At 41.6% G+C, this 13,111-nt stretch overlaps 1 protein-coding gene across 2 annotated transcripts in view; it reads right to left on the reverse strand.

Annotated features, from left to right (window-relative positions):
- Positions 1-887: 887 nt before the first annotated feature.
- The window catches only part of NT5E (5'-nucleotidase ecto), a 55,374-nt gene continuing 43,150 nt past the window's right edge, over positions 888-13,111 (reverse strand). For both annotated transcript variants that reach the window (XM_067560735.1, XM_067560733.1), the window contains 2 exons: positions 6,661-6,861; positions 888-2,166 (listed from right to left, as the gene is read on the reverse strand). In XM_067560735.1, the coding sequence (XP_067416836.1) occupies positions 2,003-2,166; positions 6,661-6,861 (365 nt within the window). In that variant the 3' untranslated portion in view covers positions 888-2,002. The remainder of the gene's footprint in view (positions 2,167-6,660; positions 6,862-13,111) is intronic.

The following is a 13,111-nucleotide window of genomic DNA, read 5'->3' on the forward strand; positions in this document are numbered from 1 at the left end:
TACATGGGCAGTGTTGTAGCGCTGTTGGTCCATGGATATTAGAGACACGGTGGGTGAGATATCTTTTAGAGGCCCAACTTCTGTTGGTGAGAAAGGCAAGCTTACATAGAGGCCTTCAGGTTTTATTACATGGTAGTTACAGTAACTTTAAATGAGTGAGTGAAGACTGGTGTATGTATCTTCCTCCCCGCTGCTCCCCTGCAATCATTTTCATCTCACCATCTCCTTAAGCCATTAGCATTTCAGAAGCCAGCACAAAAAACATTGCTACAATCTGCTAACTTCAAGAAAAGCTGTTCCTTAAAGGGGGCTGCATCTCAGAAATCTCTTGCTTAAATTACTCCAAATTTGGGTCATTACCTCCCTCCCGCCCTTTCAATGAGGCATAGCAAATAAAGACTCTGGCTAACGATGTGGATTTTGCAGCATTTAGGATTGTTCTTTAGACAGAACAGCCATATCAATCTCACCCATAACAGAACTAGTTCTCTGTTATAATATTGTATTGTATGCAATTAATCATTAGCACCTGCTTTGCTGTATCCAGATACCTATCAAAGATTAATCCCCAAAGCAGAGATGGCACTGTGGGAGGTGGCCCATTTATTTCCCTCTGTGATGGTCTCAGGTGACCCAAATACCCCATGAAGATGACTAAAGCCTGAAGCAATAGCTCTGATATGTGTGAACTGCTCCACTCATGTTAGAGGCTATTTCCCTGTTCTCCTCCCCCATGCTTAAGAGCATCTCATGTATGTAGCAAGCATGCCTGTTCTCAACTCCTCCCCCTCGTCTTATCAACGTGTTCTCGGTGCATGTTTCTAGCATGCCTGGTCTCAGCTTACCCTGAAGAGGAGCAGAGCTTCCTCCAATCCCAACTCCCATGAGAAGTGGCTTAGACAGCCCCCAGACCGGGAATGGAGATCATGCCTGCCCTCACCTGGAGCCCAGCACACAGGAGAGAAGGGGTAGGCACCCCCCATTCCTGCACACACACAGGAGGGGATAGAAAAGGGGGCAGGCACCTCACAGAAGCAAGGATCTCCAGATCACAAAGGTGGCATGGGAGGGAGTCAAACTCCCAGAGATGGATAGGGCCTCCCGCATCCTGGCAAACCCATGTGAAGAAAAAAAACCCTGGGTCTGATAGGCACCCACCCCTGCCACTAACCCCCCCTGTCTCCCATCAGTCCCCCACCAAACAGTCAGGGTAGTTTTATTTGCAAAAAGTTTAATTACATGTGTCCAAAATAATCCTCTCCCTCCAAAAATAGAGATTTTTTAGCATCATGCATTCAGACCTTTTACACTTATCTGTCCTGGCTCAGACTCAAATGGGCTGGGTGTACGACAGGATCAATAGCTATTACCTATTCCCTTTCGCTACTCAGCTACAGAGAAAACAGATAGGTGACAAACTCTCATGGCTATTCAGTGTGTGCATACTCAGTGTAATCCATTTAGTTTGTGAGCACCAGATAAATCCCTAATTTGAGAATATAGCTCTTACAGCTACCATTGCAATTTTGCTCCCCCAAAGGGTTAGTGAGGGCCATCCAGTAGTTGGGGTATATGTACAGTGACAGACCATTTTGAGCAGGATCAGAGCCAAGCTTTGATCCCCAGATCTGGGCAAGAAAAACAGTGGTAGAATGTGTCAACCTTCAGAAAAGCTGTTCTGTTCTATTTGTTCCCCAGTGAGATGCACTTCAGGAACCCCTTAGTCAAATGACTCCCAATTTGGTTAAATAATCCTACGTCATAACCCTACACTGCATATCAAATTTCAAAGCAACCTGGGTAACCAGCAACATATTAGAGCATTTAGAAGAGTCAAGAAAGAGCTGGTCTCAATCTTAACTGTAGCTGAGCTGCCCTTCCATTGTAATTACTGAATGCAGGCCGAGACCTAGAACCTGTGTAAATGTTTGTTGGGAGGTGTTGGGGAATAGGTTGGGGAACAGACATTCTACCAGCAGCCCCAAGCCACTCCAAATAAGCATTAAAAAATGAAGTGCAAGAATGTCACAGTAAATAATCCAGAAATCAGAGTAAGACTTCCTTGGATGAAATTTCCTGCAGAAAACTTCACTCGACCTTCAACTGCTGGAAAAACATGTCCCATTCTAGAGATGTAATTGGAAACTACATCAACATCAAGCTCACCTAGATAAAGAGAAGTTATACATAGTCAAATTACTATTCAAATCTCCCATGAAGTAGGAATTGCTTTCTACATTTTCATATTCAGGAGAGCACAATTACTTATGACAGTGATTTTCAACCTGTGGTCTACAGCCCTCTAGCGATCTGCAGACTATGTTGAAGTTAGTTTTTTTGCCCCCACTGCTCCGCTTGGAAGGCTGTTCAAGAACTTCACTCCTCGAAGGTTGGAAACTTTCTCCTAATTTCAAGCCTAAACGTGATGGCTAGTTTATATCCATTTGTTCTTGTCCATACTGGAATTTAACTTAAATAACTCCTGTCCCTCCCTCATATTTATCACTCTGATGTATTTATAGAGAACAATCGTATCTCCCCATAGCTTTCATTTGGTTAGGCTAAACAAGCCAAGCTCTTTGAGTCTCCTCTCATAAGGTAGGTTTTCCATTCCTCAGATCATCCTAGTAGCCCTTCTCAGCCCTGTTCCAATTTGAATTCATCTTTCTACAATAGAGACTAGAATTGCACATAGTATTCCAGATGAGGTCACACCAGCGCCTTGTATAATGGTATTAACACTTTCCTTTCTCTGCTGGAAATATCTTGCCTGACGCATCCTAGGACTTCATTAGCATTTTTCACAGCTGCATCCCATTGACAGCTCATAGTCATTCTGTGATCAACCAATACAACCAAGTCTTTCTCTTCCTCTGTCTCTTTCAACTGATACATCCCCAGCTTATAGCAAAAGTTCTTGTTCTTAGTCCCTAAATGCATGACCTTGCACTCTGCACTATTAAATTTCATCCCATTTCTATTACTCCCATTTACAAAGTCATCCAGATTTTATTGTATGATATTCTGGTCTGCCCCTGTATTGACAATTCTTCCCAACCTTATGTCATCCTCACGTCCTGTTAGCATACTTCCACTTTTTGTGCCAAGGTCAGTAATAAAAATGTTAAATAAGATTGGTCCCAAGACTGATCCCTGAAGAACTCCACTAGTAACCTCCCTCCAGCCTGACTGTTCACCTTTCAGAATGACCCAGTGTAGTCTCCTCTTTCATCAGTTCTTTATCCACCTTAAAATTCTCATATTAATCCCCATCTTCTCTAATTTAACAAATTTCCCATATGGTACTGTACCAAATGCCTTATTGAAATCCATGTAGATTAGATCTACTGCATTTTCTTTGTCTAAAAAAACAAAACAGTTATCTTCTCAAAGAAGATCAGGTTGGTTTGGCATGATCTACCTTTGTAAAACCATGATGTATTTTATCCCAATTACCTTTCACCTCTATGTCCTTAACTACTGTCTCTTTCAAAATTTGTTCCAAGATCTTGCATACAGTTGAGGTCAGACTAACAGGCCTGTAGTTTGCTGGATCACTTTTCCCCCTTTTCTTAAAAACAGGAACTGTATTAGCAATTCTCCAGTCATAGGGTACAACCCCCAAGTTTACAGATTCATGAAAAATCCTTGCTATTGGACTTGCAACTTCATGTGCCAGTTTCTTTAATATTCTTGGGTGGAGATTATCTGCTCCCCTCCCCCCAGTTTAGACCCATTAAGTTATTTGTGTTTTACTTCCACCTTGGATGTGGTAATTTCTGCCTCCATATCCTTGTTGTCATTAGCTATCCTGCCACTACTCCAAAGCTCCATTTTAGCCTCATTAAAAACTGAAGCAAAGTTTTTGTTTACGTGTTGGGCCATGCCTAGATAATCTTTAATCTCCACCCCATCCCCAGTGCTTAGTGGTTCCACTTCTTCTTTCCTTGTTTTCTTCTTATTTATGTGGCTATAGAACCTTTTACTATTGGTTTTAATTCCCTTTGCAAGGTCCAACTCTGCTTGGCTTTTGGTAGTTCCACTTTATCCCTACACTTCTGACCTCAAAGAGATTGCTTTCCTTGCTCATCCCTCCCATCTTCCATTCCTTGTAAGCTTTCTGCTTTCTCTTAATCACCTGTCTGAGATGCTTGGTCTGCCACCTTTCCCTACAAATTTTTTGCCCTTGTTTGGGATGGAGTCTTCAGATATTTTAAGTCAAAGTTGCAGAAGCTAATTACAAGCCTCCTCCACATTCAAATCCTTCAGTTCTTCAGTCCAGTCCACTTCCCTAACTAATTCCCTTAATTTTTTAAAGTTAGCTCTTTTGAACTCAAGGACCCGAGTTGCAGATCTATTTTTGTTTATCCTTCCATTTAGTTTAAACTGAATTAGCTCATGATCACTCAAATCAAGATTGTCCTCTACAATCAGTTCTTTCTTTTATGAGGTCCTCAGTACTCACCAATACCAAATTGAAAATGGCATAACCTATTGTTGGTTCAGCAACTATTTGGTGATGAAATCTGTCAGATATCACATCCAGGAAAATCTGGGCCCTACTGTTATTAGTACCACTTGTCCTTCAATCTATATCTGGAGAGCTAAAGTCTCCCATAATCACATAATTCCCACTTGTATTTATTTCATTAAAAACATTAAAAAGAGGTCTCTGTTCATATCCAAATCAGATCCTTGTGTACTGTAGCACACCTGAAGCACTATATCAGGGGAACCTCTAGTAGCTTTCTTCCTCAAAGTGATTTTGGCCCAACCAGACTCTTTCTTATTCATTCCATCACTTCTAATTTCTTTCCAGTCTACCTCATCATTACTTACAAAGCTACTCTGCCACTTTTGCCTTTCTCTTTCTTTCTTTCTTGAACAGCACATATCCTTCAATACCTCTACTCCAGTCATGACTACAATTCCACCATGTTTCTATTATCCCTATATCTGGTTTCACTTCCGGCCTTCCTCTCGTTCTTTCTGGCTGCAAGTCCTCTTGTCTTTTATTCTCCCTTGCAATCTTCTGCAAGTCATCGTGTATCCTCCCGGGGCTCTGAACTCTGGGTATCTCCATTGGCTCTTCCCCTCTTCTTAAAGGACTGGCTGCTCTTCTCTTCTTCCTTATCTTCCCTCCTTCAGTTACAGCTTGCTGTGCTCATTGTTCATTTTCCAACTCAGCAAACCTGTTCCTGAGCTTTATTTCTCCTTCCCTCGCTGGTCTTATCCTCTGCTTGGTTCTCGTAAACACATGCTTCCACTGATCATTTTCCTCACCCAGCAGCCTCCCCTCCAAGTTCTTTAGTCCAGTTTGAATCTGCAAGTCTTGACTTTTCCTTTGAGCCTTCTCTTGCCTTTTCCTCCATCATCTGCTCGTACCTCCTTTGAAACTCAACCAATATGTTTAAAGTGAGACATCATACAAACTAAAAACTGTCTGAAAAGCTCATGAGAACGATGACCCAGGAAGAGAGAGATCTTGTTGGTAAGGCATGAAGACCAAAAGGGAACTTACTCTATATTTTTGTGGACAGAGCTAACAGGACAGTAGCCAATCTGAAAATGGGAGACGCCTCAAAGTTAGGTAACATTACAGATCAAATGAAAACTTGTGCTAGATCGAGAAGCATGCCTTTCCAGGGTATTCTGTTTTATGGGAGGTTCTGTCCTTTTTGTATCTTCAGAAAGGAATTTGAATATATGACTGCTAACTCTATATATTAAACATTAACTCCTTTACAAATTTTTCTTCATAACAGATTTGGATGGCAGCTATACAGGACAGAATATTTTACTTGCTAAACACTTAAATGCTGTTTTAAGTATTTTTAAATGGCTTTAGAAGATCCATTTCTTTTCTTCTCCTCTGGTGGCTGGCTTGGCTTTTATTCTTGTACCAGCAGCTGTATGTTGATGCTACCTACTCATATGTGACTAGTCATAACTTGATACAAGGCTCCAATTGGCACAAACGACACAGTGCTAGCTTTTAAAACGCTGGCACTATTTTGTAGAGAATAAGTATTTTTTTCCATCTATAACTTGTTTCCAAGTTCAGTGGATACTTCAGTACCTGGCTATGCGTCTTTGGTAATCACACATGACACTGACTCTTAGATTTTGGACTAACCTTTTTGGTAAAAGCTACTTGAGCAAATATATTTCTAGTTGGTGGAACGTTTGAGGTGTATATGAAAGCAGTCACTTCCTCTTCATTTATTACTGTGCACAGAGCATCTAGTGCACATACAACCTGTGGCCCCTCCACCACACTTCTGCTCATTTCCTTAAAACGATAGTGACATCATTAGTGACAATGTGGTTCCTGCTTGGATGATAATCTAAACTGTTACATGCAGCCAAAGAACCTGATCCTGAAAGGTTCTGATTTCAATGGAAGTTGCAGGTGTTTAGTCTCTCAGGATCAGGCCTAACTCTTATCAACTAAAAGATACTGAGTTAAATCTGGACAATTAATCCTGAATGTTCAGTGACTGAAATAAAATGGATATAATTTGCTTTAAGATGAAAACAGGAGGCCTCGTACTACAACAACATCTTCAACATTCTTAAAACTAGGGGGATGTTAGGCTTTGATGTCCACTACACTGCTAATAGTTTGCTATATGTTCTATAGAGTGTGCCTATGCTTACCATAACTGTGACTCAGTGATTTCTCATTTAGCATAGAATATCCATCTCCTCCATGATACAGAAAAGAAGGAAGAATCACTTTGTATGTTTCATCCATTTGGAGTGGTACATAGACTGGTACTCTACAAGCTGTGCAAAGAACTACTATACTGACAGCTCTGCTTCCTGGTGGTCTGGAAAGATCGTAGACTACTTGAATGCCTAGGAGAAAACACATTTTTAAACATCACTTTAAATAGCCCCAGTTGAACATCTCAGATCCATAAAACTGTTAAATCGAAACTCCACACTTCCTTATGTGAGAATTAGGCCTGACTTTTGAACAAGAACATTCTGATTGTAAATAGCTTCCTGTCCTGTCCCCCTCCTACACACAAAACAGTTTTTACTCTTTACTCCAGAAAACTCCTGGGTTACTGGAACTGTTAAAATAGAGGGAGCATCCCATCTCAAGCTCCGTACCCTTTTTCTTTTCCTGGTTCCCTACTGGCTGCTCACACACAAAAACAGTTCGTTGGCGAGTGGGTGGGACTATGATATTGGAGATAAGACACTTTCCCCTGTCATCCAATTCCTAGTCTGCCTCATTGTCCTACATTTGGTTACATACTACAGTCTTACCGGTTGAAATGAGTTAGGCATGTGCAGACTGATATGCTAACACTGTGGTTATTACAGATAGTGGCTATGTTCCTTATTCTTTTTTGTACTGTAGCTACTAACTCAAATAGATCTAGGTTCTATGGACTTCTTGGCCTCCTTATACATTATGTATGGAAGTTTTAAGTAGTGATGGTATAACTCTGGCCATAACTGATTCATAAAATATTAAAATGCAGAGCCAGACAATGAAACCTAGCAACCATGCAATTACATTTAGGTGTCTCTGTTAATTGGAAGACAGCAGCATGAGTGAGCAGCTAGCATTAAAGGAATTACACACAGGTCAAGATAATTACCAGTCTCATGCAGGAAATAACTCACTACAAGGTGGATTAGTAATCCAATCAATATAGTTATTAGTCTACTTCAGAATCATCAACACAGCGACACGGTGACAAACTGACAAGAGAGAAAGGACAGGGAAAGTAACCCAGTGGACCGATTTAGTGCAGTTTATTTAGGGACACCTCTCCAGGTCAATTTTAGGCAGAACGTCATTTTACTCTCCTTAGAGGCACATGCACTGATTAGTCAAAAGTGTCATTCAAGCCACTGCTATAACAGAGTATTGAAATAAATGTGGGTACCCTACCCACGGCTCTGGAACTGCTACAGCACATGATATTACATAATCTGGTGCAGCTGCTCCTGCATGGATCCTTAGAATGGTTAAGAACATAGTTATATGAACAGGTGTGAATAAGATTTCTTACATGGTCATTTTCTTTCTGTTGGCAGTTTCTCTCCTCATTCATTACTAATGGGTTAATGCCCTCCTCCCCACCTATGTCATTTGGAGGTGATCCAGTGTTGTTGCTGGAGGCTCCAGGACTAAGCCCTGCCCTTCAGCTCAGACCACCTGAAGAGTTGTTCCAAAGCTGCAGAAATGCTCCAGCAACCCATTATCTACATTGAGAGAACAACCTGATATATTTTTTCTTAAAGTTAATTAATACACTATGTCTAAGTCTCCCTTCAGAGAGAAACTTTCGATTTTGCATTCTGGTCATTTACCAAATTAGCAAGGTGGGTTGAATTCAGAGAGAAGCTGCTAACAGAAAGAAAATTACCTGGTAAGAAGTTTCTCATTCTGTTTCACAGCTTCTATCCTCATTCATCACTAATGGGAAGTAGCGAATCCTAGAAGTGAGGGGTTGGGGGAGGGAATCATAGAATCATAGGGTTAGAAGGCACCTCAAGGGTCATCTAGTCTAACCCCCATTTTTAGGAAGGATAAGCAGAGTTTTATAGAATAATAGGCAGGAATGGATGTTCTTACCATATAAAGCAAGAGATTTGTAAGCTAAAAAAGTTACATGGAACCCAACCTACTAAAGGAAGCACCTTTCTACCAAAGGATGAGGAATGGAAACTTACTTTGCACATCTTCCTCAGATGAGGCTCAGAGGTGTATTCCCCAATGCCCATAGGGACTTCTCTGAATAGTTTCCCAAGTACCTAGCATGCCAACTGGTCCAGAATTTAATATCTTGCCTGTGGCAAACTTGAGGCCCCGAGGCCCTGGCATTTTGGATGGAATAAGATGAACAGGGTGCAATTGGCACGTGTACTCTGTATGCGTGAGACACATCCTTAGAGTGCTAGGAATGCCCATTTACTCCACTACTTCCGAAAGGAGGGTTAACGTTTAGAACAAAATGATGGCACTATCTCCTAGGAATTGTGGAAAGAACTTACCTTAAATAGAAAAGGTTCTGGAGTTATAAGAATAATCCTTTCCTCATGACAACAGCAGTGTGGTTCTTGTGTAGATTGGGGAACTAATTCCAAAGCTTGCCTTTTGGGGGTAATGGCAACTAGAAAAACCAGCCACAGGACTTGTCTAATCTGTCGTTTATTCACATTGACATCTGATGATACTCAAAGGGAGAGTCCAGTGTGCCACTGTACAAATAAGAGGCAGTCTCTGCTGTTTCCCCTTGCACTAGAAACATATGTTTGACCAGATCAATAAATGAGATGTCCTGGTTGAGTTCTGTCAAGATACCCAACCATAATGGGGAATCCATGCCCAGCTACACTTTTCTTCTGATGCCCAGGCTGTTAGCTGTAGGTGTTCCTGGCCTGAATGAATGAATCCCGACTTCAAGAGGTCTGGTCCCTTCAGCAGGTACAACGTGGGATCCTTGGCTATCTAGCAAGTCCAAAGTGCCTTCTGGGACAGTGGAGACCTTCAACTCTCCCTTTATCTCTATGTAAACAGTCTTGAAAGGCAGCAGATTGTTCTCTAACCAAGACATTATTTCCATTCCCATAGAGAAGCTATGACCTCTGGTTACTCCCTGGTTTTGGAAGGGATATAATCATAAGACAACCTCAGATGGAAGTCAGTAGGAAAATTCCTCTATGATTGCCTGCTACATGATCTCTTGCACTTTCTACTGGTGCAGCTGGTACTAGCCACAGTCATAGACAATACTGGACTTAATGGACTATTGGTCCAATCCCATGTGACCATGTTTGTGGTTTTTATCATTTTGTTCAGACACAGCCTGATAGGGCTGTCAAAGTGAACTATAGAGATGCGTATTCTGCAATTTTGGAAGTCTGTCTTCCAAATATGCCCCCCACTCTCTGAGGCTTGCTTCCATAGTGAGTATGCAAGAGCTAGAGTGAAAGTTGGGTTGACTCTTAGCATGTTGTTTGAACCATCTGCACACAAAGAGGCATTCAGATGTGATCTGAGAATGACACCTAATTTTGCCCTGCATCAAGTTCATGCATATAGGTCCTCAGAAGGATTTTCTGCAGGCACATTTTCAGAAACCTACTCCGGGGATGGAGCTGATGCATGATACCAGCAATCCTACTGATTGGAGACAAGTGGTTACTGATGACCCGCTCAGGAATTGATTGCTGCAAAGTTTTGGATCTTTGCAAATCTTTATCATTATGGTAAAATTACAGCCCAGAGCCATGTCTGTTTTGATATCTGGGTGAGCAATTCTCTGCACTGGAATCAAAAGCTCTTCTTGATTTTGAAGGACTTGTAGCTATGAATCCTTTCCAGTAGCTTTCCAGTTATGACTGAATCTGTGTAAGCTGATGAATCATCCCGGAGCTAGAGAGTCTGATTAAACCACATGTGTTGATGAGCTATTCCTGTACTAAGTTCCAGTCAAACCACAAGCCTGGAGCTGGTCTGGTGACTCTCAGGACAGAATTTAAGCCTCACAAGAGAAACAGCAACTCAGTCTGCTCACTGGCACTTCCTGAGTTGAAACTCTCCTCTACCTGATAGTGGTAACAGACTCCCCAGGCCTTAGCCTGATCCAGCCCGGCTCCTGTTACAGCCTTGCTCTTACTCTGGCCTTGTTCCAGCACTTCTCTGGATTCCTGATTCTGGCTCTGTCCCCTTGGCTCCAACTACTAAGCCTGACTGCTACAGCTCTGGTGACTAGGCCTGACCATCCTCATCATGGTTTCTTACAGTCTGTTTCCCTGGACAGAGTACTGATTGGCATGCTGTCTACGCGAGATACAGGTCTAACGTACAACCTGTGTTTTGCTATGATTACTACCAGCCACTTAGACTCTGGGGGCAGAGAGTTGATCAGAAGGAAGAGTCTTGTAGAGGAATTGTAAGCTCTTGTACACAAATGCTTTTTGTTGTTGTTGTCGTGGTCGTCATGCTGAGGATTTTGTTGGTTTGGAAGAAAACTTACCTAGGTTTCCTTGGAAGTTTCTGCTTGTAGCATAAATATGAAATTGAAGAATTAGAGTTAGGCTAAGTTTCGTTAAGGAATATATACGTGTTGTAAAGAAAGGCCCTGACTTGCAAGCAGAATGGAGGCCTTGAAAATAATGAGTTATAAAGCCAGAAGGAATGAAGTAGGGAGGATGGCTGGTTCAAAGGATTACTGAGATAAGGTGAAGCTTCTAAAAAGAAGGCCTCTGACCGACAGGGGTTACTGCAGGTGGTTTTAAGTAAGACAAAAGGAATCTGTCTTAAAAGGAGCCAACATAAACCTTCCCACTCCACATACCAGTGCTTTTTTAAAAGTAGAGCCTGTCTGTACCCAGATGCAATGGGAAAAGTGTTGGCCAGCAAGAAGGAGGTGAAGAAAGGCAGTGGTATATTTTATCTGGATTAAGACTGGAACTAAGGGAATTGTCTCAAACTGGTTTTTAGCTGAAGTCAGTAATTAACGATGACATCACTTGTTTGTTAAAGGGTATAAAAAGTTATGAATTTGAGGGTTCTTTGTCAGATCCTACCTGATCATGCCCGAATGAGATGGCTTCCCTTAGGTCTGGCTTACTTGTAAGTATAATGATCACATGCCTATCAATACTTTGTTGCTGTATTGGGTGTAGTGACTGTTTATTTTCAGGCTGGTAGGCATGTTTAGAGCAACTGTATAAAATACCATTTGGACTTTGGCCTTTGGACTTAATATAGGAATTTATGGTTAAATTAGTGTCTGGCCTCCCATATTATTATTAATAATTTCTATTATTATTCATAATTCCTGCACTACTCCAGATTTTTCTTCCGCTAGAGGAATAATCCCTTGTTGGATACTGTTAGTTCAGGCAGCAACCAATGGATTGCTATGCTGGTTTTCATAGTGAGGGTTGAGGCCTCTCTGATATCTCAGCTACTAATTTCTCTCTTTCCATAAACAGCTCCCTCATCTAGAAATTGGGATGCAAAAGATATCTGTTTAGAATGAGTGATAGCTATTCATGGGTATAACATGGCTTCCTTATCGCCATAGAGTTAGAAGCCATTGCTCATCATAAATCAAATCAGGAGTTTCACCAAGACAAAACCCAAGACATCTCACTCCAAGCAAGGATCACACTCCTAGATGAGGTGGGCTTTTCCTACTGAAGTATATGGAAAGTGTTTGGGATAAAAGGGTATATCTGAGGCGTTGAAACTGCTCTTCACTCTTATGAGCTGTATGGCTCACTCTTATCATCACTCTTATAAGGTATGTGGCTTTTTGTTTGTTCATTTTTTTTCTTCCTTTTTTGGAAATAACAAGCCTTCTGATGGCAACCTTACACTCCCTAAATTTATGGGATGTGTTTTTATGTAACACTTTAGTTTAACATTGGTTCTAATGAGATGTCCACATTTGGATCTTAAGATGTCCTCTGGGGAGGTATCTATGGGAAACTGTATCTAATAGTTCCAGAGGGGTAACCATGTTAGTCTGTATACAGCAAAAACAATAAGAGTTCTGTAGCACTTTAAAGACTAACAAATTTAATTTCAGCAGGCATAAGCTTTCGTGGGCTTCAGCCCACTTCCTCAGATGCAGTTGCAAGCAGTTGCATCTGAAGAAGTGGGCTGAAGCCCACGAAAGCTTATGCCTGCTGAAATTAAATTTGTTAGTCTTTAAAGTGCTACAGAACTCTCGTTTTATCTAATATGACATTTTGCTAAATTAATGGAGTTCCTTGCTAGCCAGACATCCTGTTACTGAAAAAATCCTGCAGGGTATTTTGGGGGTGGCGGGAGGGGGAAGAGGGGTTTCTTTTGTGATGTGTGCATGGTACTTACTCTGAACATTTAGAGAGAGGAGGTAGCTTGCCATTCATCCTGGTCTGGGGATCTCACCACTAAAGAGAGCTACTGTCTAGTACACATCTCGGTTGTGGAAATAGCTTGCTAAATGTCCAAGGGACCTTGAAAGGCTGCCTGCATTGCTCCTCCAGCCTAGCTAGCACCCAAATAAGTAGGAGAAGTCTACTATCTGGGTCTTTACTCAGGTGTTGTCTACACAGTGGGGTAATGGGCACGACGAGGTTAGGA

The sequence above is a fragment of the Emydura macquarii genome, unplaced genomic scaffold (assembly GCF_026122565.2).
Source record: "Emydura macquarii macquarii isolate MOO-44397 ecotype Brisbane River unplaced genomic scaffold, CSIRO-AGI_Emac_v2 contig_2297, whole genome shotgun sequence".
Classification (NCBI taxonomy): Eukaryota; Metazoa; Chordata; order Testudines; family Chelidae; genus Emydura; species Emydura macquarii.